Source organism: Bactrocera latifrons, unplaced genomic scaffold (genome assembly GCF_001853355.1).
Source record: "Bactrocera latifrons isolate USDA-ARS-PBARC rearing strain unplaced genomic scaffold, ASM185335v1 scaffold_74, whole genome shotgun sequence".
In the NCBI taxonomy this organism is placed as follows: domain Eukaryota; kingdom Metazoa; phylum Arthropoda; class Insecta; order Diptera; family Tephritidae; genus Bactrocera; species Bactrocera latifrons.
In genome coordinates, this window is record NW_017537423.1 from 502,984 (window position 1) to 530,449 (window position 27,466).

The 27,466-nt window shown below is 37.7% G+C and overlaps 4 protein-coding genes across 10 annotated transcripts in view; 2 read left to right on the plus strand and 2 right to left on the minus strand.

Annotated features, from left to right (window-relative positions):
- The window catches only part of LOC108976193, an 80,117-nt gene extending 59,063 nt beyond the window's left edge, over positions 1-21,054 (plus strand). For 3 of the 7 annotated variants that reach the window (XM_018945126.1, XM_018945121.1, XM_018945125.1), the window contains exons 2-7: positions 8,157-9,350; positions 9,413-9,908; positions 16,720-16,896; positions 18,811-18,952; positions 19,789-20,035; positions 20,097-20,184. In XM_018945126.1, the coding sequence (XP_018800671.1) occupies positions 8,563-9,350; positions 9,413-9,908; positions 16,720-16,896; positions 18,811-18,952; positions 19,789-20,035; positions 20,097-20,184 (1,938 nt within the window). In that variant the 5' untranslated portion in view covers positions 8,157-8,562. Of the gene's footprint in view, positions 1-2,391; positions 2,481-3,556; positions 3,979-8,156; positions 9,351-9,412; positions 9,909-16,719; positions 16,897-18,810; positions 18,953-19,788; positions 20,036-20,096 lie in introns of those variants that run through there. The other 4 variants (XM_018945122.1, XM_018945124.1, XM_018945128.1 and 1 more) reach the window with 4 other exon arrangements.
- Positions 16-1,823, minus strand: LOC108976202 (zinc finger protein 572). The gene has a single exon (XM_018945143.1). The coding sequence runs from the start codon at positions 1,467-1,469 to the stop codon at positions 216-218; it is 1,254 nt and encodes a 417-aa protein (XP_018800688.1). The 5' UTR covers positions 1,470-1,823; the 3' UTR covers positions 16-215.
- Positions 21,055-21,273: 219 nt separating the features above from the next.
- LOC108976210 (V-type proton ATPase subunit D 1) lies at positions 21,274-23,059 on the minus strand. Its single transcript, XM_018945153.1, has 4 exons — positions 22,921-23,059; positions 22,675-22,792; positions 22,157-22,520; positions 21,274-22,102 (listed from the first exon to the last, which is right to left on the minus strand). The coding sequence occupies exons 1-4, from the start codon at positions 22,959-22,961 to the stop codon at positions 21,885-21,887; spliced, it is 741 nt and encodes a 246-aa protein (XP_018800698.1). The 5' UTR covers positions 22,962-23,059; the 3' UTR covers positions 21,274-21,884.
- A 1,195-nt stretch (positions 23,060-24,254) lies between these two features.
- Positions 24,255-27,466, plus strand: part of LOC108976212 (dopamine N-acetyltransferase) — a 5,816-nt gene continuing 2,604 nt past the window's right edge. The window contains exon 1 of the mRNA XM_018945154.1: positions 24,255-24,371. The gene's annotated coding sequence lies outside the window, so the exon portion shown is untranslated. The remainder of the gene's footprint in view (positions 24,372-27,466) is intronic.

Consider the following 27,466-nt stretch of genomic DNA (forward strand, 5'->3'; position numbering starts at 1 on the left):
TACATATGTCAAGACTTTGCTTTGTTGGTTTAGTTTTTATTGTTATTGGATAAATTATGTATTCTTTATTAACTAAAGAAACAAGGTCAGCACATCATTTCTTCAAACTCATTTTACTTTCGTATACATTTATTATAGCATACTCAAGTTATGGAAAGTGTTGAAGGTTCTTATTGTGTTAAATATGTATGTAATACATCGCTGGTTTGTTTTTTCTAATTATCGCTATTCATTACCGTAATTTCAAAACATAGATCATCTCCATGTGGTTGTAATTGAATTTGATCCGATTGGTGTGTTACAAAATGATATTGCTTTTGATCTTCCACTTCTTCAGGTTGATCCTCATTTTCGGGTGGTGGTTGTAGTAATAATTCTTCCTCCTCTTCATGTTGTTGCAGCAATTGCTCTTCTTCCAATTTTCTTTGCGTGTTATTGCGACACTGTATCGAACGTTTATGTGCATCGAAATAACTTATATCCGTGAATTCCTCTTGGCAAATATCACAATGAAAATGACTTTGATTAAGATGTAATAGCTTACGATGTCGCGCCATTTTATGCGCATCTCGACACTGCATGCCACAAAAAGGACAAACGAGCATACGTCTATTACCCATATGTACATTGCGTACATGTTCCTGTAGTGAGAAATTCTTGTAGTACGCTTTGGGACAATGCTCACATTGGAAGCGTCTCATTTTTTCATGCGTAGACTCACGATGCCGCTTTAACATTGTATTTTGTGAAAACGTTTTTCCACAAATTTCACATATATGTTCCTTTTCCTGATGCCGTCGTTGATTGTGTACCCGTAGATCTTGTTTTGTGGAGAAATATAATTTACATGGTTCGCAAACATACGGCCGAATTCCCATGTGCCGCCGAGAGTGACCTGCCAAGTAACTGTGATCCTTGTATGATTTGTCGCAATAAATACAAGCATATCGGTTCGTACCGGGAACCAAATGTGTTTTAAGGTGTGCAGAAAGCTTTGATTTATGCATCACATCAGGGCATATACCACATTCGACAGGTAACTTTTCATCGGCTTCAGTATTCGACAAGGAGAATTCAACAATAGGGGTATCATCAACATCATAGTCGACAATGTTGGCAACAAGTTCGTCAAAGAGCAGGTAACGTTTTGGGCCTTTATGTGAATTAGTGGGTGAATGTTCTATTTCTGTTTTCGGCACAATTTCTTCTTTAATAAATTGGACATTGGTTGGCAATGTATCTGGTACTACCTCGACTAGACTATCGGCTATGTCGTACCCCTGCTCAGTGTCGTCCTCGTCAATTACCTCCATTATAATCGATTCCGGCTTGATTGATACATCTTCCAGCTGTTCCACCTCCACCCCGTCTTCCTCTTCATATATAAAGGTTTCCTCTTCTACAGAGTCGCAATCCTTAGTCAACTCAAACTCGATAAACTCGTCTATTTCTTCCACTTCGTCGCACATTTTTATTAATTATTATGTTTTCTTAACACGTTATCTTAATTTCACTTTATTATAAGGAATATATCTCATAAATTCTTTAACAGCGTCAGCAAAAGCGTGTGAAAGTGATGCAACGGAAAATGTTAATGATACTGTACGTAATCCGGTTACTTGTTATTTGTGAGTATTCGTAGACAGTGCCAATCACCGTTTAGTAGTTATTTAATTGTTTATAATAAATTCACAACATTTACATATGCCCTTATTATTTGTTGACAAAAATAAGTACTTAAAAATCCCGCCTACGAAGAGTTGATTCCAGGATTGTAGGGAAACGGTGAGATGGCTAATAGAAGCACTAAAATACTTTTAATGCGTCACTGCCCGTTTTATTCACAATTGACGTATATGACGTTATACTACAATGTCAAAATGAATTAATTGTGAATGATTTGTAAATTATCAGTGAAGTGTCAATATTATTTGATCAGAGGTGCATCGAATGGTATGTTTTGCAAATGAATTAAAGTTTTAGCTTTTTTATGCTTTCTAACTGTACATGTATTTTTATTTTTAATATCCTTCGACAATATTAAGTTAGAACGTGTATTACGAAAATAATCATGATAACTTTTGCATTAAAAACATCGATTTCAACATTATTATATTACAGCATATATATTTCATTACGGTATGAAAACTTATTTTTCATTTCTGTATTGGATTTTTTATGCTAAGATTAATAGTGATCAATTTAAAAATATCGTTACAAAAGCTTTGTTTTGGCTGAGGCTATAGTAAACACCCAAGCCACTACAAGCGCGCTGAAATAAGCTATTGTGAACGCTAAGCCAGCTGTTTTCAGAAAATATTGTGAATATCAAGTGAATAAAATTATACAGGATTTCCTGTCAATTATTTCCTTTAAATTATATCGGTTTAATGCATATTTTGTTAATTCTTTTGATATCTATATGGCAAACAACGACTTAACTACTAAATTACTGGATTGCGCACTCAAACAGGCGATGAGTAAGTGAGAGTTAAGAAGAGTTTTTATGTACATATGTGTGTATTAAGTATGTAGTCACGATTGGTTGCAGGTGTATGCTCTAAACTTAGCAGTTTTGGGCCAAATAAAGAAGTTATTATATAATATATGTATTTGCTAAGCCAAATATTCAAGCATATGCATAAGTTCTCGTATCTGCATGTTCTACGTGTATGTGAGAATGTGTCACTAAAACAAATCACCTTTTACCTCCAAGTCGACGCCAAAGCGTAGTGGGCTTTCTTGCTTTTGCGCTGATTTATATTAGCTTCAATTCTCACGACCTTTCCACTATTATTTCATATGTGTAAGAATGCGCAATACTTTTGGTTCGCTTCGTGTTACGTACTTAACAGTTATGGTACAAGTTCTTGACTTGTGTTATACATTTCTTCATACATTTTACATGCTCGCAATACACGATCCGACGCGCTTTGTATGTGTGCACTTACATATATACTAATTTATAATAGTGATTTTACTGTGACACCCAATGCGTTGCCTGCGTGCAATGAACGCATTAAAACTAAATTGGTATTTTATTATTACACATACATATGTATGTAAGTGTGTATATAAATACATATGCATGTATGTTTCGTCTAGTACCAGCTTTAAGCCGAACCTAACGACTGCCTTTACTTATGCTTCTATAATTATTGATGAAGCGCCAAGTGTTTTCGGAAGTTGGCACTAACAAGATCCAACCAAACTGGGTGGCAAGTGCCGCAACTATGGTCTTAAGGCTGGCGTACTATAACGCCACTATGCATACATGAGCCTGTGATTCATTCATTCATGATATTTGCAGAGCATGTAACCAGCAAGCTATGAAACTTTAGCACTGCTGTTAACTTATTTCGTTTTCTTTGAATGAGTTGTTTGCGTTTTATTCGCGGTGTCTGTTGCTTGTTTTATCGCTGCTGCTACCACTGCTACTGCTGTTACTGGTAACTTTTCCATCACCACACGAGCAACATCTGCAATTCTTCAAAGGCACTTGGTGGTCTGGCTTCGCTTATTATATTTTCACACTTGGCGGCGTTTGGTCGTTTGTTGCGCGCGCGTTAGCGTTTGAGTCTGCTACGATTTGAAAAGCGCGTTATAATAACTTTTGCATTTGGTATTTTGTGTTTAACTCCTTGCGAATATATCACGACTTAAGACGTCAGTTGCTTCCGTTCGAGCGCCGGTACATGCAATTCTGTAATAGCACTCCCGTGTTGTTTCGTTTATTTATTAATTAGACGTAGTATTTTTTTAAATAAATATTGGTTTCTTATATACCACGCGTGACGTTAAAATATTTGTTTTAGTAAATAAATTGTTATCGAAGTGCGACAATAACTGTTAAACGATAAAAATAAATGAGTTCATAAATGATTGAGATAGAATAGTGCATCAAACATAAATACTGATGAAAATGTTAACAAAAGTTAAAACAATTTAGCAATTGGTGTAAATATAAAATGTATTGTGGTGAGTACGATTTGCAAAAGCTAAAAAATAAATAAAAATAACAACAGATTATTTTAAAAAAATTGGAAAGTACATTAGCAAAAATTAGGAAGATAAATAAACAAAACAAGAACAAATGCTAACTTCGGCTGCACCGAGGCTATAATGCCCTTTACAGGTGCAAAAAAAATGTATGAAGATAAGATATTTATCCTGATTTTGAGCGGTAAATTTAGCGCTCGCTTAGAAAATAATTAAATTTTTTACGCTATATTTTCAAATGAAGAATTTTTTTTAATATGAACATTGTTTTGGTTTTGAATTTTGTCAGTTCTTGGGGAGAAACGTGTACAAAATTTTAGAAAGATATCTCAAAAATTGAGGGACATACAGAAATGGCTAAGTCGACTTCCATATAGTATACACATAGAAAGTTCAGCAAAAAGTCCATGACAATAGCTTTTTTCTCACGCCATCTGCCACTGCGCGATGATATTCAATCTAATTAACTGCCCGTGGCATATTTACTTAATTGACAGCCACAAATGCAATGTAAAGGGCCTAATAGAGTGCGCTATGATGCGCCAATAATTACGAAAAGCGCTACGTCATGCCGAATCATCGCGCATATTGCAATTCGTATAACTGCACATTTCAATTTGTGCTCTTGCTAGAGGCCATTTAAAAGAAATACAGCTAATAAAATAAAGTAACCTAAAAAAATTGAAAACAAATTATTATGTCAGTAGTGAACATTGACCGATGTTGTCCCGCGTGTTGGTGAAGATGATCAGGCAAGAAAGAATAATAAAATAAAAGTAATGATAAACAAAAATCGGGATAAAATGATTGCTTGACTTTGTGTAACGGTTGTATGCGCAGTGATTGATCAAAGGTTTAACTGACAATATACACGCAGACAAATAGCCTTACATAGCATTACATACTCGTACATGTCTAGTGATGCTTTAAAGATAGTTGCGTTAATTACGTTATATACCTTCAGGCCAACTATATTCATTACATACTGTTATTGACGTCTCTTTTTCCACACTTATGCGATTTCTTCATTGATTTAGCTCATCAATTTGAATTTTGCATTCATCTCTAAAGGCGAACGCATACGCCAAAATCAATACATATTACTTAATCAGCAAACTATTAAACAACAAACGCAGTGGTGACCATTTTTTTTCTTTACCGTGCCTTTTTTCGCTCTTTCGTAATTTTAAAGTGTTATAAAAATATTATATATGCATTTATCTTTGGCGATATTTATTTTTGCTCTTTTGTTGAAGGTTTCAATCAGGTTAGTGCTTGGATAAAATAAATATTTAAGTATTTACCTAAATAACTCTGCGCGTTGGTATTTTGCGATTTGACCTTTTAGTGGCTTTTTGTTGCAATATTTGTCAAAGGCTCGTACATAACTGGCCAAGCCCAATGGCGTTTTACCGAAAGGCGGGGAAGGTTTTGGATTAATTTTATTCTAGAAAAGCGATTACACATATAATGCATTCGAAACATGACATACTGGTATGAAAGTATATATAAAATTATAGTTTAGGTTCAATAAAATGACATGGTTAATATATTTTAACACTTAGTTACAAGTAACTTCAGTCGGTTTGTCCCGAAAGTAATAGAACTGAGTCGAAAAAAAAATTGATTTAATCAATCATTAAGATTCTTTAAAAACTTTCAAAATAGGCTCCTTCTGCGTCGACGCAGCGCTCCCAGCTTAATTTTAAAGCATTGAAGGCGTCACGGAAGACATTTTCCGGAATAGCCTTGAGAGCCGAGGTGCTTGCTGCTGGAGCCCTCTGTCGTCTCACATTGCTGGGAAGATTGCTTCTTTGTCTCGAGATCATACTCAAAGATCCATGACTCGTCACCTGTGATTATGTTATTCAAAATTGTACAAATTTTCTTGGCCCACTTCCACTCGCCGCGATTTCTCTTCGTCAGTCAGCACTTTTGGGACCATCTTCGCGCACAACTTGCCCATGTTCAAGTGCTCCATCACAATGTCATGAACCACAGATTTTGATAAATTGCAATTAAAAGTATACTTTGTTGTCGGTGTGAGTTCAAAATCTTTCCCGAATTGTTTTACTAATTTAATGGTAGAAAATTATCTATCTTCTAAAAGCGCGCAGCTGCACTCAAAACGAGATCTATGTAAAATCGAAACTTTATTGTTATTGGAATTTTTTTTTGTCTAAATAGGAAATGTTAAGACGCGCTAAAATGGCAATAAAAATTTTTCAAGCATTTTAAATTATTCTGGTAGACATTAAATACCTGAAATTTATAGTAAACGACAATACTAAATAACTTTTGGTGTTTCTCTTAATAATTTGTCATTTATTTCTATTATTATTTATTTTTTATTTTTTTTCCAAATAACCTTCTTCCAAGCCACCTTTGTGTTGCCACTGACTGCGGCGGCTTAAATAAATGATGGTTATGCTCGCATTGTTTGTGCTGCTGCTGTCATTGACATTTTTTGAGTGAAGCATATACACCACAGAGTCCAGCTGTCAGTTGTTTGAGTGTTTGTTTATTATGCCGCCCCATTGGGCGATACAGACAATTTGCATTTGTAAATAAGTGAGTCGCGGTGGCTTAGTTAAGATTTTGAAATTTTTGAATAAAACCCCTTCAATGTGTTTGAACAAAGTAACTACATATTTGTATTTACATACTTACACAGTTATTTGCATTGGCAAGTGCCACACATACTATATTTTTAGGTCCAAGATCTTTTGTGCGGAAATTTAGGGCATCGACGCAGCGTTTTGTGCGCTGAAAAGCCATCTCTGAAATGCTGCCCGTTACTGCTGTCGGTCCATAATGTTTTTGTTGCAGTCACAATGCTGCTGTTTCCCAGCCACTTTTTGTCGCGCTGGGATTTTTAAACGCTGCCGCTAGTTTTAAATTGGAGCATTTGCATTATGATAAATTGGCGCTTGAAATGAAGTGGTAGAGCTCAAAACAGAAGAAAAAGCAGCAACAAATGTAATAATACATAACAATTAGTGTTGACAACAACTTATGCGAACGCATACGTACATATATATCTTGTATGTGGTACGCATAACAACCGGTTCCGGTGACAAGACGTGTGAATACAGTTAGCTATGTGTTATGTGTGTCCCAAAAAAAACGCAAAAAACAACAAAAAATTATCAACTTAATTTCTTAGCGACTAAATATTTAATTATATGCGAAATTAACGCTCCAAGTCGTTTTCAATTAATATTTTAGATATTGACATGTTTCGAATGTTTCTTTGGATTGCAGTGCCCTTGGTTCTGGTAGTTGTTTTTACGCCTTAAAATAAGTTTAAATAGTCCCTCAGTTTTTGAGATATTAACATGGAATTTCCACACGTTCTTCACTCTCCAAGAAGCTGCTCATTTGTTGAAATCGCCGGTATCCGACCACCATATAGCTTCTACACAAATTCTTCTTCTTCTTCTCTTCATTACTGGCGTAGACACCGCTTACGCGATTACAGACGAGTTAAAAAAATTTTGAACAAATTGGAAATTCCAAGCGAAGCTAGGTTTTCGCCACCTGGTCTTTCCAACGGTGTTGATGTCTTCCTATTCCCCTGCTTCCCCCGGCGGTTTTGCGTCGAATACTTTCCGAGCTGGAGTGTTTTCATCCATATATACTACATGACCTAGAAACTTAAACGAAGGGTCAATCGGGTTCGACAAACCATCATACCCGATTGGAAATTGCCCCAGACAACGCCCCTGCCTAGATGTGGCCCCCCGGACTTTTTTGTTTAATTGCCCGAAAAGGCCGATGAAATGCAAACAATTTGAAACGTAGAGCGAATCCAAGCAGCATGCACCTCGGCTCTCAAGGCTATTCCACAGAATACCTTCCGTGCCGAAGATGCTTCTACGCCACCGACTCCTACATGTTTTGTTGTTTTTTTTGTTGTAATAGAGATCTTATCTCTCGGTTCTGCATTTGTGTCTCAACGTCTTTCGGTCTCATATGTTTGGAAGGTTTTTTTATACCCGTTTACATTCATTAATTTTTGCACAAATCTCGTTATTTTATAGAAATTGCTGCTTTTGGTAGTTCTATGTAGTATGTATAAGCTTTATTTCCACTTTTTTGCCCATTCACAGATTTTATTTAATTTTCTGATCAGAATTATGTTTCTTTATTTGCAGAATTTTTAATTTTGACCGTTAATCCAAAAAACCACAGAAGTTGATTTAAAAGAGCGTCTGCATTTAGCCACTGCTGGCAGCAAAGCGTAACAGCATCAGGCGCCTGGATACGTCGTGTCGAAGTGTACGAGTTAGACAACAGCAAAACGAAGCTCTGAAAAAAGCGCCGTTATTTGTTAGTGAGCGGTGTGAGCGACGTAGGAGGGCAACATAAAAAACAAAAAAAACTAAAAGAATACTGCTAATCTGAAAGAAAATTGGCATAAGCCAACGACAATAACACATGACAACAACTCAGCTGTTGCAACGTTCATACTAATCACAAAATCATAAACCACAACTACAGCTGCTGTTGTAGTTCTTGCTGTTATATTATTTGCTTAGCGGTATATAAATCGAAGTACTCATGCTCTTGCAACGTCTGCGCATGTTACTCAGCGTGTTGCAGCTGCCACTGGCATTGTCACTGCTGTTAATGTGTGACGGTGTCTGGGCAAACAGAACGGCAAACGCGTCGGCAGCTTTAAAAGCTGTCGCGCCCCCATCAGCCGCACCGTCGTTGGTTGCACCTGTGGTTTCGTCATCGGAAGCCACTCTTCTAACCACGCAGCGTCTGTTTCCGACAACCACAACAGCGACATCCTCAGCAGCGTATGCTAGACAGGCGCGCGCACGTCATCGCTACGATGATGAAGTAGCGGATGTGGAGTCTGTGCAGCAACACGCGAAGGCTACCATCGTCAAAACGTCCACTGCCACTAAAATTGGACGCAATGTTGGTAACCTGCCAAAGAAGCGCTATAAAGTGCTGGCCGTACATACGAATTGTACGCGTGACCTCTTCACGATGCGCATCGATTTGAATCGCGACTTCCGCGGCCTTGTCTACGCCAAGGACTTTCCGTTAGAATGCAGCGCGCGCGGCAATGCACATCAAAATGTCACTTTGCGGCTACCCACATCCGGTTGCGGTGTGCGCGCTGAACCGCGCGCAGATGGCGTTATGGAGTTGTCTGTGCGTGTGATGCTGCAGATGGAGCAAAAGCTGCGCCAGAGCTCCGATATATTACGTACGGTGCGTTGTAAGCTGCCGCCGACAGCGATGGGCATGATGGTGGGGCCGATTGCGGGCATGGCGAGCAAAAGGGCTAGGCTAAAAGCGGGACAACAGTGGAAAGTGACATCGAATTACAGGTAAGTTGAGTTGTTGTAAAAGTTAGTTGCGTACTAATAACGGCTCACGACGTTTACATCAGAAACGGACGCATGCGCACACTCAACGTGGCACAAAAGCATAATAACCACGCAGCAGCTGCCGCCGCCGCACTGGGTAATGAAGATTTCACCGACGCGTCGCAAGCGGAWGCCTCTAATGTTGAAGCGCAAACATTGAAAGAACAACAGGGTGATAATGCAGAAAAAGAACAGGAAATCGCCGCGACCGCCAAAACTTCTGAACCAACAGCAAAGCAAGCTAGCGGCAGCGACGATGTCAGCGCTGGCGCTGGTGATAGTGGTGCTTCAACTAGTGCGGCCAATAGCAACGCCACACCGCGTGTGCGCATTTGGCTTGAATTGGGCGGCCTTGACGGCACCGGCGCGGTAGAAGTGGGCCAAGCCACAACGTTAACTGTGCGCGCCATAGTGCCCGGCAACATGGGTGTGCGCGTGGTGGATTGCGCAGCGCTCGACGGACTAGGTGAATCGAAGCAGCAGCTCTTGGACGAACGTGGCTGCACAATAGATGAGCAGGTGAGTGGGCGGCGGCAAACGCATATATAAATACTTAATAAGCGAATATGTGAAATATTTTATTGGCATAGAGTGGCAAGGTTATCTAGTAATGCATTTGTTAATGACGTCTTTGGTAGCCGCTGCCTTTCAACAAAAGTGGTATAAACAGTTTGTAATAGCGTTCATGCCTCGTTTAGTAATAGTAAACGTTGAATATGAATATTTACATTTGGAAGCGTACCAACACCCCGGGTTTAAAGATTTCTTTAATGATTTTTAATCTCTTTCAAATATTTATCAATGCTTAATGAGTTTGGCACCGTTACTGATTACAAAAGCAGTGTGAGGCGTCGCGCAAGCATATTTCATTTTGACGCCGTGCAAGACGATTTGAGATATACATACGTATATTATTTGTCTTTATGTACACCGGAAACAAAAATCAGCAAACTCGCGCTTACTTAATTTAATAATTTTCATATAACCCGCTTGGCTCCCAATAATCATTGATACACATATATTTTAGTCTTTTAACCTAAATTTATGTAAATTACATGTCTGCTTTGTCTCTACATGCTGTTGGGTTGACGTTTTTTATATTTTTTTGTTCTCTTTTCATATTTTTCTTTAATAACCTAACCTGTACTGCAATATTTTTTGTTATCTTTTGTCTTAATAATGCAACCCTTTTGAATGTAGTAAGAAAGATATTTGGGCTCTTTGATAAATTAGCACGATTAGCGTAGCTAACGATTTGGTGATTACCCAGAGTGGTGACCATTATGAAAACCAGTGCTTCGTCGGAAGAAATAATAAAAAGAAACAACTTTCATTTTTAATACAAACTTGATAGGCGCTTCTTTCTTTCTTTTTCTTAATTTTTTACTCCCATAGCTTTTGTATCTTCCGTTCTTATGCTAAGCAATATATTTTAGTTGTACCTAAATTTCTATAGTACCGCTATTTTTATAGTCAGCAAGCAAATTCGCATGAAATTTGGTTTACAGATTCAAATTTGCGGCTATCCTTCTTGTTTGCCATCGAACGCTGTTGATTATTGAATCTGCTTCTGATTGACTGGTCTATCAGCTCATTATTAGCTTCTTATTCTTCTTAATTGGCGTCGTTATTAGTTTCTCAATTTGAAATTGCTTCGATTCTCAAGTTCATAATTGAGCGGTGAATCAATTCTAAATCTTCACTTTTGCTTGCTTTTATTCCAGTTTCAGTTATGTTATTGAGCTAAGTTTTCAGTATGTTATTTATATGTTAATGACAAATTTACATTTGAAGAGTATGTAAATGACACTGCTGTTAATTATTTTATTATGTTGCCTAAATAAAGGAATGTTAGAATTCTGCTTATAGGAAAGTGTTATTCAGAGAAAGTGTGAAATTGTTAAAATTTTAATGTAATATATTATATTATTATAATATATAATATACAAAATACCGATCAAAATCAAGTGAACATGAATAGTCGATGGGGGTCAAATGGATGCGAAAACAATTCGATGAACAATTCTTGGGTTTTTGTTAACGTTTTCACTGATTTGTAACAGACCGTGCAACCTTGCCAGCCGACTGTTGCGTTTTCCACGCTACGGATAAAGTTCTTTTTATATACGGTTTGTCCGGACCGTGCGCGCACCGACTGGATTCGGTAGAGGGCGTGCCTAGCGAGTCAAGACAAAGATTTTCGCGCGACGTGTTTTTATTTGTGATGCAAGCCGAAAATGCAGCGTTACGCGATTGCAGAGAACGGAGAATCTGTTCCGTGACGCCTTCAATCTTAACGATTGGTTCAATCAGTTTTTTTAAATCGACTCAGTCCTCTTACTTTCCGAACGAACCCTGTACCATTAATATCTCCCAAAAACCACCAAATTTTATCTGGACCAAAATTCGTCACACAATTATTCCTAAACGCCTTGCCGTGTATTTAAACGAAAAAATTGCTTCATTCATTTCAACAATTTTCTTACCACACAACCGCTAAACGTTGTATAAAAGCCACACATTATTATTATATCTGTAAAGTGCTAGGTAAATGGGTTGCAACTAACGCTTCCACACTTTTTATGCTTGCGGTTATGCCTGCCTGTGGCACTATTCCACTAAGCTGTACGTCCGTCCGTCCACACGCCTCTTTGCTGTTGCTGTTCGTCTAATTATGCTAAATGTTAGAACAGTTTGTCCATTATCTTTATATTTCAATTTTTTCCACTACATAACAGACACATTACGCTGTTATTGTTATTGTTTTTGGTTGGGTATGCGGTTACAAAGCAATTAAATTATTCAACGCTTTGGTTGGAATTGTTTTTGCCTAACGGCTGCCTCACGCCTGCGCATTACACTTTACTTGTTCTATGCGCTTGTGTGGAAGTTTGTGTGGTATGTATGTACATAGCTTTGTGTTGTTAAGAGTTTGGGCAGTTGTTGGCTTAGTGCTGGCAAGAAAGCGCCGGAAAAACAGTTGTTTGTTATTGTTTTTTTCATTTTCCCTGCAGCGCTTCGCATAGATGAGTAGATTAAGAGGTCACAATAATTAGCCATGAGTGAAATATTTTCCATTACCATATTTGGCACGAATTCTCCAGACACACACACACTCACATACAAATGCGCACACAACAGCATCTGTCTCTTATACACATCTAGATGTGTATAAGAGACAGGATTAAGAGGTCACAATAATTAGCCATGAGTGAAATATTTTCCATTACCATATTTGGCACGAATTCTCCAGACACACACACACTCACATACAAATGCGCACACAACAGCATAGTATCATCTCGCTGGCATTGTGTCTCAACGACTGAAATGGGCCAGCGAAGAAGGTTCTGCCATTGTCATGCCATGGCAACTGCTTAAATGTGGTAAACGCCGGCCTAAAGCGTGGCAGCTATGTGACCCAGTAGCTATGAGCTGGCTTTAATTGTTTCTTGATGCGCTACTGCGCGCGCGCATTTGCATTTCCATTGCTGCGCCAAGCCAGACCGCGCAGCAAGCGCCCGTTGTGATGTGTTCAAAGCATAAAAGTATAAGTTGAGCAGTTCGCCGAGTGTGTGTGTAGCACATAAATTATTACAGCTGCGAATAGCTGCATAGATTTAGCGTTCGCTCGAAGAATAGCCGTCAAGTTGTGGCGAATGGCGCACGCAGCGAGTGATTTCTCATTCCCATTCTCGGCGCACAACCCGTTTAATATATTTTAAATAGATTTTCATTGTTTTGATTTTCATTTTCATTTCGTTTTCATTTTGGTTAGGAGGTCAGTGATGTCAGTGGTGCCGTTAATTTATCACTACTCGCCTTCATTCACACATACATATAGTACTACATATGTGTATTGTATGTATGTTTCTGCATTTATGCTTATTCATCTCAATTAATTCTGTTTATAAATATGTGTTTCGCACGACAAATTGCCGTAATGAAACTTCCCTATTTATTTACGCCACTTTCAAATGTCAAAATGTCACTTAATTTGCACAGCTGTGGAAAAGTGTTGACCTTTAAGCCGGATTTATTAATCCATTAGTTCAAGAAAGTGTTATCATGAAAGAAGTAAAGTAAAGAGCAGGAAAATCCAGAAAGAAGAAGTTTAATTCAATCAGTTTGTATGACACATATATTCTATAGTGGTCTGATATTGGCGGTTCCGATAAATGAGCAGCTTCTTGAGGAGAAAAGGAGGTGTGCAAAATTTCAGATCGTCACGCTGATCATTTGCATACGGAGTTTGTCCGAAAAATAATAGTACTGATTTTCTGCGGCCTCGACTGTACTTCGGAGCATGCGCGCACCGACTGCATTCAATAGGGGGCGTTCCTTGCTAAGTTGTCTCCGAGCACCTGGAAAGTCAGGACTAACATTTTCTCGCGACATGTTTCTGTGAGTGGTGCAAGCCGAAAATGCAGCGTGCGAAATGTGTGAAACTCGGTAAATCTGCAACAGAGACGTTTAATACTATATTATCAAGCAGGCTTACCCAGATGTTGGTGTGTTTCGGTGGCACTAGGCCTTTTTGGAGGAACGGGAAGAGGTCGCTGAAGAAGACCGGAATAATGAGCAAATCCAAAGTGAAAACGATGCTCATTGTCTTTTTGACATCAAAAGCATCGTTCACCACGATTTTGTTCCTCCTGGACAAAGCGTCAAAGCCAAGTTTTACGTGGAAGTCCTCAAGAGGCTCAAACGAAGTGTCAATCGGGACCGACACGATATCGCAGCCGATTGGAAGTTGCACCACGACAACGCCCTGGCTCACACCGCCTTTCTTGTGAGCAGCTACCTAATCAAGACGGGCATCCCAATGTTTTCGCAGATTTGCCCCCCGGGACTTTTTTGCTTCCTTGCCTGAAAACGTCGATGAAAAGGGATCTAAGCAGCATGCACCTCGTGATGCCTTCAATGGCAGCGCTGCATCGACGCAGAATGAGCCTATTTTGAAAGTTTTTAAAAAATTATAACGATTGGCTTAATAATTTTTTTTATATCGACCCTTTATGTGTGGTTTCTAGCTTATACCAACCTAGACTAAGTTTCGAAGAAGCAAGTTTGCTCGTGCTACAACTGTCTCGCCAATTGGTTCCATTAAGGACTATGCTAGCCGGTTCAAGTTACTAGCTTTCATTAGGAATGCTGACTTTAGTAGTGGATATCTCGAATACTGTGTAAGGCTTCTCTTTGTATGAGCCGCAAACTGTTTCGACTCCACTATTAAATGGTTAAAGAAACGAGCCGAACTGGTATTGCTATCTTTTTAATACAACGTTGTAGTAAATGTGGTCTCTTCTCATTTCGGATTTAGGGGTTTGACGCAAAACCTCCAGTTCTGAAATGAAGCTTGTCTTGTCTTGTTATTTCAAGCTGTAAGTGAATTCGGTGCGCGATTAAGAAGAGGAAGACACGTTTTTTTGCCAAGCTAACTGCCTAGGTGTAGTAAGAAATCCAGTACAGAGCTTTGAATCAAACTAAAGCCATAAATATGGAGCTGAACTCTGCATGAACTTCCGTTGTCGCCGCTGTCGTGATTCGCTATTGAAGTCTTTTTCAGCAGTTCGGATTGCATTTCTTATTATTAAATCATAGTTTTTTCCGACACCTTGTTGCTTCCATTTCCGTCAATATATGTATGCATGTACGGACGTACATACGTAAGTGGAGCTACCCCGCGCGTTGCTGTTGATACTCCATGGCGTGCTTTTGTTTTGCATTTTTTGCGCCTTTTCATACTTTTATCTCATTGTAAAGCGTGAATTTTTCACACATCTATTACGCTTGACAAACTAAAGCGTTGCCAACTGCAGCGGCAGCGTGAGTAATGTATGCCTTTGTGTGCGTGTAATTTACACCCGCCTTTTGATTATCCGTCTTTTATGGAAGAAACATTGAACTTGACACATGTCTGCATTTGCCGCAAATGCATGCCGCGTCTGCGTCTCGTCTCTGTACGCGCCATACACATTGTTACGGACATCTACGTAGGCAATTGTCATTGTTGACGTTATGATATTTGATAGGGCATTGACGTATGCACATATTAGATTACGTAGACTGATCGCTGGCGTAAGCTTCATATACCTGTGGAGCAAAGTGCCTAAGTGCCTAACCGGAAAGAGTTGCACTCTTGCAATGCATATTATATTACAGAAATCTCTGGTAATTCTGTAATAAAGTTCCGAATACTGCGGACGCAAGTTATTTTGAGGTTGGGAAATGAAAATGGCATATAATTTGAAAGACTATTTCGGAACTGCAATCAATTCGACGCTAGATGACCCAGAACCAAAACTCAGACGGTAATGCCGTCAATATTCTGAAAGTGTAAGGGCTTGTCGAGAAAGTAATAGGACGGAGACGATTAAAAAAGAATCATTAAACCAATCGTTACAATTCCTTGAAAACTTTCAAAATAGGCTCCTTCTGCGACGACGCAGCGCTGCCAGCGCAATTTCCAAGCAATGAAAACGTCACAGAACGTATTCTCCGGGTTAGGCTTGAGAGACGAGATGCATACTTCTTGGATCCCTTCTGTCGTTTCAAAATGCTTGCCTTTCATCGGACTTTTCCTCCGCTCCGAAATGCATTTGGTGCGGAAGAAAATCAGTCCTATTACTTTCCGGTAAAAAAAAACCCTGTACCAAACCTCATAAGTCAAACAGAGTACGATCTTATCGTTCTGGTTGTTAATAGCAAAGGAATTTGGCTTTTATTGGGTACGACTTCTAAAGTGTTGAGTGCCTTTATACAACGTTACAACGTCAAAAATAACTCTCGGATAACTTTCTGGAATGCTGCGCAGTTTACAACTCGTGGTAAGTTCCGTTCCACCCCGTTTTTGATCTGAACGATCGAATATTTTTCCGAACAACAAGAGATTAAGTACGTGAAGAAGCACTCTTGCGTTAATTAATATTTAGCTCTGAATGTATTGGTGAAATGCGCGAAAACGTAAGTTCATTAAACCTGTTAACACATCTCTCATACCGTTGGATGTTACGTTACGCTTCATATAATGCAACTCGTAAAATAAATAAAGAAATACAAATACAAATACAAATACAAGAAAAAAGCAATGTTACGCTATCCAAAGCACAGTAATAAAGACATTTCTGAGTTATGCGCGCGAATTCCAAAAAAGTTCGATTTTACAGCAACAGCTACAATAGACTTACGTTTGCATGTGCCGTTAGAAATTAAAAGAGGGTAATGTTGTTTAAACATTTTTTTTTTTGACCATCTAAGTGCTATTATGCAAATCTTCCACTTTTTAAGACAGAGTCAACGTACTAACACGATTTCGCTATAATTCCAGGTCATGCCGCCGTTGAATAAGCACTTCAAACCGTTGGACGAGGGTTGGTCGAAGCAACAGCCGGACGATTTAATGGAGAAAACATTCACGGCCACATTTCCAGCCTTCAAATTTCCCGATCGCGAGCGCTTGCATGTGAGTTGTGGCGTGCAGCTTTGCAAGGGCAAGTGTCCGAATGTGAGTAACGATTTCGATTACAAAAATAATATTTGCAACCGGAATGTAGAATAAAATAAGCACCAAAAATTATATTGTATTCGGACCACTATAGCTAATAGCTACCATACAAGCTGACTGCTCAAAAACAAGTTTTTGTCTAGAATCTTTTGTATTTGTGAAGAGTATTATAGCTTCTAGCGGGAGTTAATGTCTTTTCTTATTTTTGATGAACAATTTAAACGAACTGAACTGACTGTTTGCAAGTAATTATGCACGTTGATAAGCTCAAAATTGTTTGAAGACACACACATTACATCGCGGAGTAAGAGTCCCAAAGCACTGGCCAGGCACGCTGTCTACTTTGCTTATATAGACCATGCTTGCCGTGGGATCACCTCATCGCGGTGACTTTTAAATCACATCACATCACATCCGGACGCGAAGGTTACCTAAACATTATTCTTTTATAGAACTAGCTGTCAGCCAGCCTGTCAGTTACCTAAGCACTGGTCTTTTGACAAGAAAAAAGTACCCTTCAGCCACTCAGAGTTTACTTTAAGATTGTCAGGACCTTATTCATCACTTTCTTATAATTGGCTTATCTATCGAACTTCATGTTCAAAACCTAACCTATTTTTTGTAAATAGTTTAATCATCGAACTTACTGAATTTTGATCAGATTTATAGAATATTGCGAAATACCAATGCATGTTTATGCAAAACCTAACCTCAAAAAAATTTTTTTTGAAGGACAGCGCATTGTTAGAGAATGCGTGTGTATAATTTTGCCAAAAGAAAGACAATTAGTCGCTAATGGAATTTTATGTTGGTTTTAATAATAATTCAATGTTAACGGCCTTTACATCCCATAAAAAACATATTTAAAAACAAAATAAAAAATTAAAATTTTACGAGGAATTCGCGCCAGTCATTGTTTTACCAGTAAATTAGCCAATGCTTACCAACAAACGGCCATAAAAACATTTAAAACATAACAAAATATTAATTTCGTAATGATTTGCTCGCATTTTACAACAAAAAATATTTATATATTTTAGTACAAACATGAAAATGTGCGTGTATATGTGTGTTAATATCTAGATAAATATGTTGTAATTCAATTGTAATGCATATATGAATGTACATAGGTATGTGTGTATGTATGTATGTTTTTTGGACTGGCACGAGTATGGCGCGAGTTGAATGAATCGCACTTTTGAACACATAGCGCTCTTGCAACAACAATCGTGAAGACTATATGGGTAGAATGACCACCTGCCTGGGTTGTACGAGCAACAAATTGTTACACATTGTTTTTTTTTGACAAGCTGGCGTGAACACTCAGCGCTTTGCGTTTATTTATATGCTGCAAAGTCATTGCGTTTACTTTTTGGTTGCCCATACATACATACATATGTACATATAAAAATTCGTAAATTTGAGTAATTTAACTGCTACACAATTCGGCAGCAGGCACAGCGTTGGGATTGTGCACGCATGCGTATTGCACAAACGGCGCGACGAAGCGCGCGAGTGGGTGCACAATGCAAAGACGCCGCGCTTAGTAAGACTCAGCATTAATCTAACGTTATTTTCGCATTTGTAGCAGCTGATGCGCCCATTATTGTTGTTGTTTTTGTTTTTATATCTGTTTGCTGCTGCAATGTTTGCTACTTGTTAATACTCGCGATTAAGCGATACTGACATGGCAGCGCGCCATCGAGGCCAATTAACTTGTTGCAAATGCTGAAAATTAAAACAAAAAAAATTAATTTATTATTTTTTAATTATTACTAGCATTCACTCATTCATTTTACTGCCAATTTCGATTTCATTTCGAATTTTTGCAATACTCATTTGTACTAGCATGCGCAATTAAAAGCATTTTTCCACAAGTATTTAATTTTTATTAATTTGTATATTTTATGTTAGGTGAATTGTCGCAGCTCGGAACCGTTACAGCTCAGCGCTGACAAGCACTTAGCACGCATCGAAGTCTTCAATTCGCTGGCGGTGACGGCACCGCAAATTGAGGTGGACCGATTACGCTACGATCGACGCTATAACATGAGCGGTAAGTGATGATGCAAACTAACTCTGGTTTATACTGTATTTAATATAGAGATTCCGAGGCTTTTGTTCCTTTTCATTGGGGGCGTTTTTACGTGGCGGGTCCCAAACCCAGCGCACAACCCTGTGGAGGAGATGTTTCCCCTTCTCACTTTAGTTTACCTTCAAACGGATGTTCTTCGGCTACTTGGTCTAGGACTGGAAGTCGTGAGCTACTTGAGCCATATGTAAAAGAATCGTTTTTGGCTACTCCCAAGTGAATGGCAATCAGAGAAATTCCTTTAACAGTGAATGTTCGGCTGCATTCCACCTGACTGTTCAAAATCGAATTCTTGTATGGAAAACCTTTGGGTTATTGTCCAAGACAACTCAACAATCCATAAACAAATTATTCTGATCGCACTACTATAGCATATAGCTGTCATAGCAGATAGAAAGAAATTAAATCAGGTTTTGCACTGCGACCAATGGTCCATTGGGCCCTCTTCTATATATCTTATGGCTACAAAAGTCTCGCACTCTGAACAATTCCAAGAGCTTACTGGGCGCGATGGAGCTGTTGACGTAGCTGGCTCCGAAGGCCTTGAGCCTGCTTCTACAGATTGTTGAACAATCTATAATTAGTTAACCTAGAGTTTCCGGTTAAAAGTCGCAAAGCCGTCAGTTTAAACAAGAAGCTTTGTCCATGTTTGGCAAGTGTTTCATGAGTTTGCAGTACCCAGTATACAGCACAAGAAGTTGAGGGAATTTGTCTCGGGGGATTTTCATCATATCTCTAAATATATATAATATATTAAATATTTTTACATTCAACATTCGATTTCCTAACTCTTCCTCTAGCTGAAGAGTACCCACCGCATATCCGTCACATCCACAGCGACGGCACGCTATGTCTCTCCGTCTCCAAGCTGGCTATCTCCTTCTGCGTGCTGGGCCTTATCTTTCTGCTCGCAGTTATTGTGGCAATTTACTCGCTGATACGCGCACGTCGGCGCACCATAAGCAGCACCTGCGCATTGACGCCGCCCAGCAGCGGCACGGGGCATATGCAACGCGCGGAGCTTTGCACATCCATGTTCTCATCGAGGTGAGTGTTCAAGAATTTATTAATGTTTAATAATAATTTTATTGTTTTGTTTACTTTGCAGCAGCGAATCAGCGCAATCCGCCCGTTTTGGCAGCAAACTGCTTATGCCCTACTATCCAAACACATTACCCTATGGTCGCGTTTACTAAGCCAATGCAAGGTTCGGCCTTTTATCTAATAATGCATGATTTAGTTGTAGTTTTTGAAAATTACTGTTTAAGCTTCACATTTCACTCATCATCTAAAGACTGATTTTTGTAGTTTTCCTCAACGAACGCATTGCAAACAAAACAAAAAATAAAACAAATAATAATTGTGAAAATTTAATTTTTACAAAAAATGTAATACTCTAATAGCTACTACTTCATTTATAAGTAAAAGTTACTTATTGCGAAAGAAATTCGAAAACGTTTTTGAAAAACCTTAGTATTAGTGTATGTAGAAAATGTTTTTTGACTTTTCTTTCTAAATAGTTGTTTAATTCGTATTAGTTGCTTAGCATGGTAGTGTAGTTATTGCTTAAATTCGATTTAAATTGAGTTTATTAAAAAAATTTATAATATAAAATTATTTTTTAATTTCGTATCGATCGAATATAATATTTGTTTAAAAAATAGCATAAGTGCACGCTTAGATATAAGATTCCCACGACAGTTGGGTCTCCGTAATCCAAATAGACCGGACCTTGATTCGGCCAAGGACTCTCAACGTAAAGTTACTTCAAATATGTTTTCTGTATTTTTTTTATTTGAACTTTGAGATATAATATACATATGTATACATACATACTATATTTTTTAAATTTATTAAATAGTTCGCGTTAAAACATCTTTCTTAAAATTTCTGTTTATTTTCAAAGCTAAAGGAAATCCGTTTACATTTACCGTAACTTTTTTGAAGAAGCACCCAAAGAACTTATTCTCCAAAAGAAACATATCTAATTTAATGGTGTGGGGTATTGTTAATAAATTTTAATTGCCTAGCTTATATATTAAAATATATTTAAAGGTTACTTTCAACGAAATATAATTTATAACAAATAATTACATTTTTAATTGTCCTAATTAAATTGAAATAAAAGAAATTCACGTAATTGAAATTATATAGCGCTTTTTATTGCTGTTGTTGTTTTGAGTCATTATTTTAAGTCTTTTTATTCCGATTCTTTATTTTGCTCCGTTAACTTTCAATTAATTTCGTATCCCAACCAGCTTTCAAATATAGAACAACGATTTAAATAAATTTTAATACAATTATTGCGATTTATTTATTACACCGTCTAAAACTTTAGCGCATTTTTAACACGCTTACACCTTTTAGCAGACATTTTATTGCATTCCAACGTGTTATTGCTGTTGTTACTTTTTTATTTTTGTTTAACTAAATTTGTAGAAATTAAAAGAATCACATCTAATAACAAGATAATTACATAAAACATCTAATTTGGTACAATACAATCAATATTAACATTAGCATAGCTGATGAATATTTATAAATGGAATACAGAATTTACATATGCGCCTTTTGTTGTTGTCTTAATAACGCAAAAAATTAAAAAACACTGCTATTGTTTGTGTGTGTATGTGTTGAACAGTATTGTTTGTGTAGTGGCGAAAAACTTGTTTGCCATTTTTGTTTTTATAAAGTTGCATGAATACTGTTGAAACTGTAACATTTAATTTATTTTTGTATACATTTTATCTAAATAGTTAGTAGTTTTTAAAGCAAAAAACAAAATAGCAAATATATACACATTAAATAATGCGTTGCACTCCTTTACGAACGCTAAGATATATATATATTTTGCTTTACGCATTTGGATGACTGGCTCTATATGTTTATATATGGCTTAGAAGAGCACATCATCATCGCCTTCGTCCAAAATATTGGCTTGTTGGCGCACATCTATGCCCTGTTGTAGCAATTCCGCTTTGAGTGCCTCGGCCTTCTTACGCGCAATGCGCTTCTTATCTTGAATCTTTTTCAAACGGTAGAATTCCTCACGCTCCAATTCATCCAATTCGGAGATGATGTAAGCGAGTGTACGGTCGATACGTGGAATGATGACTAAAATGAATTTTTTGTCAGCTATACTTTTTCACATTGATAAATTTTACTCACCATGCTCAATAGCGTTAACTCTTCTGTTTGTGATCTTAATAACCTCATCCAGTGTGACGAACGATGTCTGCAGCGATGCCAATTCGACCAATAGTTTCACTGCGCTCTGATAATTCTTCTTCAATTTGGCCAATTGTTGACCACCACGAGCCAGACCAGCCAATTCGTATGTGTCAGCGCCGTCCTGATATGATTCGAATACGGGCAACGTTACACCAGCGACGTTGTCTTTCTTTGTACGGATCTTGATTTGTGCTTTGGTCACATTCTGCAATACAACTTGATTGAAATCGCCAGTGGTGAACTTTGCTTCGGCAAGTGAGAAGGCAGCCTCCTTCATAACATCTCCCATTAAAGTTTTGGTCTGTGGCACGAAAGTGAAATCAAACATATTAAGAAATTTTAGAAAAGTGCGCAAACACATACACAAACACGTAAATTTGTATTAACTTATCACGGTCATGTGTAAAGTGGGTGGGGGTGGGCGATTACGCAGCCATCCCATTATTGCAACTCACCTCAATAATTTTACCCAAAATCATACGAAAACGCATTTGCAGGGCATCAGCCTTTTTCTTGAGCAAACCATGACCCTTTTGTGCACCTGCCAGACGTGCCTTCATCAACATCTGTGCCCTGCAAAGGAAGAGTTGAGAAAAAACAAGATTCTACAGCGAAAACTATGACTTTCTTCATTGGCTTATAAATCATTTTTATCGTGTTTTTTAGTGGCCAAGCTCTTTTCATATGATAAGCTGACTTACCCACGAGATGGGAAAATCGGTAACCTGTCTTTGCCTGACATTTTTTATACTTTTTCAACTGATTTTCCAATACAATTTCACGGAGAAAATTTGTGCACACACGCAGCACCAAATACAAGACAAATCGTTTGGTCAGCTGACAAATGTCAGCAGAAATGTCATATGACCCGTAAGCGTGCGCCATCTAACGGCAAACAAGAAATTCGACATTGTGCAGTGCACTCTAGCGGTGGAGTCTGTATGCGACATTTGCAGAAACATATGGATGTGTAAATTTATATTATTACAAATAGTTTTTAAATAAAATCTTGATTTTTCGTGATTTAATTTTTTGTGTTCAAAAAAGATGTTTGCAGCAAACGGCTATGCGTATATACATGTATTGAAAAAAATATTTGTAGCAGAGAAAAGCAAAATTCTCTGTCTGTACATTGTACATAAAAATAAGCAAAATTATTACTCATACGCCATGTACAGCTACATATTTCTCCAAACGTGTCAACAACACCACTTGTAGATAAAAGTTTACCCAATTACGACAAAGAACAAAAACCAGTAATAACTACAATGACAACAACGAATTTCGCCACCAAGCACTAGCACGAAGTGCAAAATTTGTAGTAGTAGCACAAACAATAAAAAGTATGGGCAGCGACGTCGACCGCAGCGTTAACAGCGGAAATCAACAGTTGTGTGGCTGTCGTTACTGTCGTTCGTCGTGGCAAAGGAACAAATTGCTGTGTAATCCTGTTGTAATTTGCTTTGTGTATGTGTAATACCATATTTTTCTTCTTGTTGTCTTGCCGACCAACTGCACGAAGTCAAGTGAAAGCGAAATCACTGATAAAGCTACTAGAGCAATTCCTAGCAGTCGTTGTTGTTATTTTTTTTACTGTTTTTACGTTTAAAGGAGCCAAATTGTTGGTACGGTCACGTTCAGTACGGAGCCGACGACGTTAAATGCGACGAGCATGACTTTGGCATACGACTTTTGTAAACAAAGCGTATTTGAGTGACTTTACGAATATCTTTTCGTTTTTTTTTTTGTTATACGTTTTACTACAAAGAACACACCCCCAAACTGGAAAACACAACAAGAATGAAAAATAGGAAAAATCATGGCTCGTGTGTAAGCATCATTAAGTAGAGTAAAATCACGCATTTGAGTGTGCCTGCCTGTTTGTATGTACATATGTGCGTGTGTTTGCATTTGCTGCGCAGCTTCGCGGCCTTCAACTGTAACTATCAGCCATCAGCATTGCTGCCAGTCACCAATGATTGTAGTGAGTTAGTACACTTTTGGAATCCATAGGGACGCAATCGCACTTTTCGCAAAAAAAATCAAAGATTTTCTATTCAAATACATTTTATTGGAGAAAAAATAAATAAGTTAGAGAAAGTATACAATCAAGCGAGCTGGCGCAAAAGTAGTGGAAAAGTTTAAAAAACAAGTGAGTGCGCGATTTTTATTAAATTTTCTATTTTCCATTAAAGTATTGGCAATCAACAAGTAAAACTGTTGACTACTTTCATCTATTCAAGCGCTCAGTGCAAGCGTTTCGCTGCTTCTCTTTAAGTTTTAGGCATTGCTTATTCGTATGTGTCTATGTATGCAATTTGGTGTGTGCGTGTGTAGGTGTATTTTGTATGCAGGTTAAGAGCAATTTTCGGAATACGCATAATTTAACATTTAGACGGTAGATACAAGGCAAATCTTCAAAGCTGTGAATGATGCATTTACATATGTGTGTTTTGGCAAAATGAAAATATTTAGATAAAAGCTGAAATAAATCAATGAAATTTTAATGTTTGAAGTTCAAAAAATATATGTATATTTGGTAGTCGTAAAAGTCTTTTCGTATTTCCAATCAAACTTGAACTAATTTTTTTATATTTTATGAACCAAATATGTACCATTTCGGTCCACCACTTTAAGTCATTTTTAATACGCTTTTATTCCTTTAGAGACATTATTCCAAATGTGTAAAACTTTTCTGGTTTCTCGGCGAAAAACTGCTACAAATAATTTTCACAAACTTCTCTTAAAGCCAACTTTACTCCATTAAGAGAGTTCTGCATTGACCAAAACAAACGGTAGTCCGATGGTGCAAGATCAGGGCTATATGGTGGATGCACCACAACTTCCCAGCCAAGCTCTGCCAGTTTTTTTCGATCCATCAGCGTGTGGTCTAGCGTTGTCGTGATGGACGGCGAAGCCCTTTCTGTGTATCATTTGTGGCCGTTATTTCTCCAATTGGTTGCTTCAATCTCATCAATCCCGCCAAACACTCAGCATAACATTTCGAGACTTCAATCCTAGCTTAGCGACCATTTTTTGAGCTTCACCACGCTTGAACCAACTTTTGTCTCCGGTTACCACTCGCTTCAAAAATGGTTCGATTTCATTTCGTTTCACCAAAGAATGGCAGATGTTAAATCGGTCCACTAAATTTTTTCAATTCATTCATTCATGTATACGAGTCCTTAATTTTAGAGATGTCGTTTAGAAATTTCTGTCCAAAAAACTGCTTATTTGTTGGAACCGTCGACATCCGCCTACTATAACTTATCGCTGTCATACAAACTGAAGGATCCAAATCAAATTGTTGTAGAAAAACTTTTTATTTTTTTTACTTTTTTTACGATTTTTCTTGTTTTTATACAAATTTAAACTTTCACAGATTAATCTGCCATTGAAGTACTCTTGTCCTGAAGTGAAAATAAATACATAATTTAGGAGCGCACACACATTTGTATACAGCTCCCCATTCCACAACAACTAATTAAAATCTACTCGACTACATAAAAGCACTCTCAACCAACTTTATTTGACCACTTCCACTTATCCATGGTTTTATAAGTATATGGATATATGTATATAACTATGTGTGTGAGTCTGAATTTTTTTCCATTTATGTTTTGATGCCCTCAAGTGGCCATTAGTTTTCGAGCATATCACTTACGACCGTGCTGGAGACCTCTAAAAGCTAAACAGTAGAAAATTTGAAAAAATGGCTTTTAGGCGGTAAAATATATGCTATGTTTTACATATCAGTGCACATATGCATATATTTCTATGTTTAAGTCCTTTCAAATATCCTTAGAGAGTCATGAAAATGTAAACACCAACAAGTAAGCAGACGCTACACACCGACTACATTCCTGATTTCGCCTTTTTTATGCAACACCAGCAATTGGGGAGGTCAGCACTTGACACTCAATTAATTTTGCTGGCATTTTGGTGTTTGAGCTACTCACTCAGCACTTAGCATTTTATTTCATTACTTTACTTTCACATGCATATTTTAACTTTGTATAGTAGTGATACTAAMTTTGTTGTTGTTGTCGAATTTATTATTATTATTGTTGTATGCTATTGCATACAAGTAGCCATCACTTATGTGTGTAAGCGCAAATGATAAAGTGACAGCAACTTATTGAAGTGGGGGAAAAGTTGCAGAGCATGACAAGGCGTATACGCAACATTTTATGCGAACATGTAGCAAGTTTTGAAAGCTGTAGCTTTTCAGCTTTTTTCGACTTTTACTTCAAGCCTATACTCATCAGCTACCTGGTATGTCGTGTATAATATATATTGCAATTTTCTTTCGGTTTTTCAATCGAATTAATTCCGATAATGGGCATCTCTCGACACTCAACTGCGAGAATGCGCCGCATATCCTGCATGCTCTTCGCACATCATGCATTTGATTGATGGTTTTAGTGGAATAAAGTATGCCACGAGCAGCATGCACTCATAGAACAAAACACACATGCTGTCAAAGCGTAAGCACGCTGCTTTATTTTCGCACATACTCACACATAAGTACATATGTGCATACATACATATATCAGCGATTGAATCCGGACTTTATTTACATATGTACAGTTCTGTCTTGTCATGGTTTTTGCATCATTTTTTGTTGTTGTGATTGTTGTTCAATAAGATATGGGCAAATTCGTCGACAATGAACTTTTCGAACCTGTCGGTTTTGCGACAGGGACCCTGAAACCCCGGAGCAGTTGTTAATCGACTGCATTGCAGTCTGTAGGCGCAGGTCGAAGGCCCTTGGAGCCATGTTTCCGGATAGGGATCTCATCGCCTCGCTAGCACCCAGCAGAATACTGGAATTCATCAATATGCTGGGGCTAAGCGAGTCCCTGTGAGTTAGGAGAGGTGCATTCCTCAATTATTTATCTTATCTTATCTTATGAACTTTTTGCTCTCTACATATATAAATATACATACATATATGTAGGTCCACATATTATTTATTTGTATATAAATATGTATGTCGATATGGGTATAGATGTGTAGATACTTATGATATCTGCAGACAAGTGTTGATACATATATATGTATGTAGGTATTTGCATGTACTCGCAGGCACATAACAGGCTTCATGTTTGTTAGTCAACTCAAACCTCAACTCCTGGTATTATCAATTGCTCGTTTTTCGAAAATTTAATTTAATTAAGTAGGATACCGAGTAGGGAAAAATTTAATTAAAAAAAATTAAATTAAATAAAATTAAAAAAAATGAAA

Excerpts from the sequence above, each read along its gene's own strand:
- LOC108976202 (XM_018945143.1), bottom strand. The coding sequence starts at position 1,469 with ATGTGCGACGAAGTGGAAGAAATAGACGAGTTTATCGAGTTTGAGTTG.
- LOC108976210 (XM_018945153.1), bottom strand. The coding sequence starts at position 22,961 with ATGTCAGGCAAAGACAGGTTACCGATTTTCCCATCTCGTGG. Across the intron at positions 22,793-22,920 it reads CCGATTTTCCCATCTCGTGG|GGCACAGATGTTGATGAAGG; the intron begins GTAAGTCAGCTT and ends CTTCCTTTGCAG. Across the intron at positions 22,103-22,156 it reads AGTTAACGCTATTGAGCATG|TCATCATTCCACGTATCGAC; the intron begins GTGAGTAAAATT and ends AATTCATTTTAG.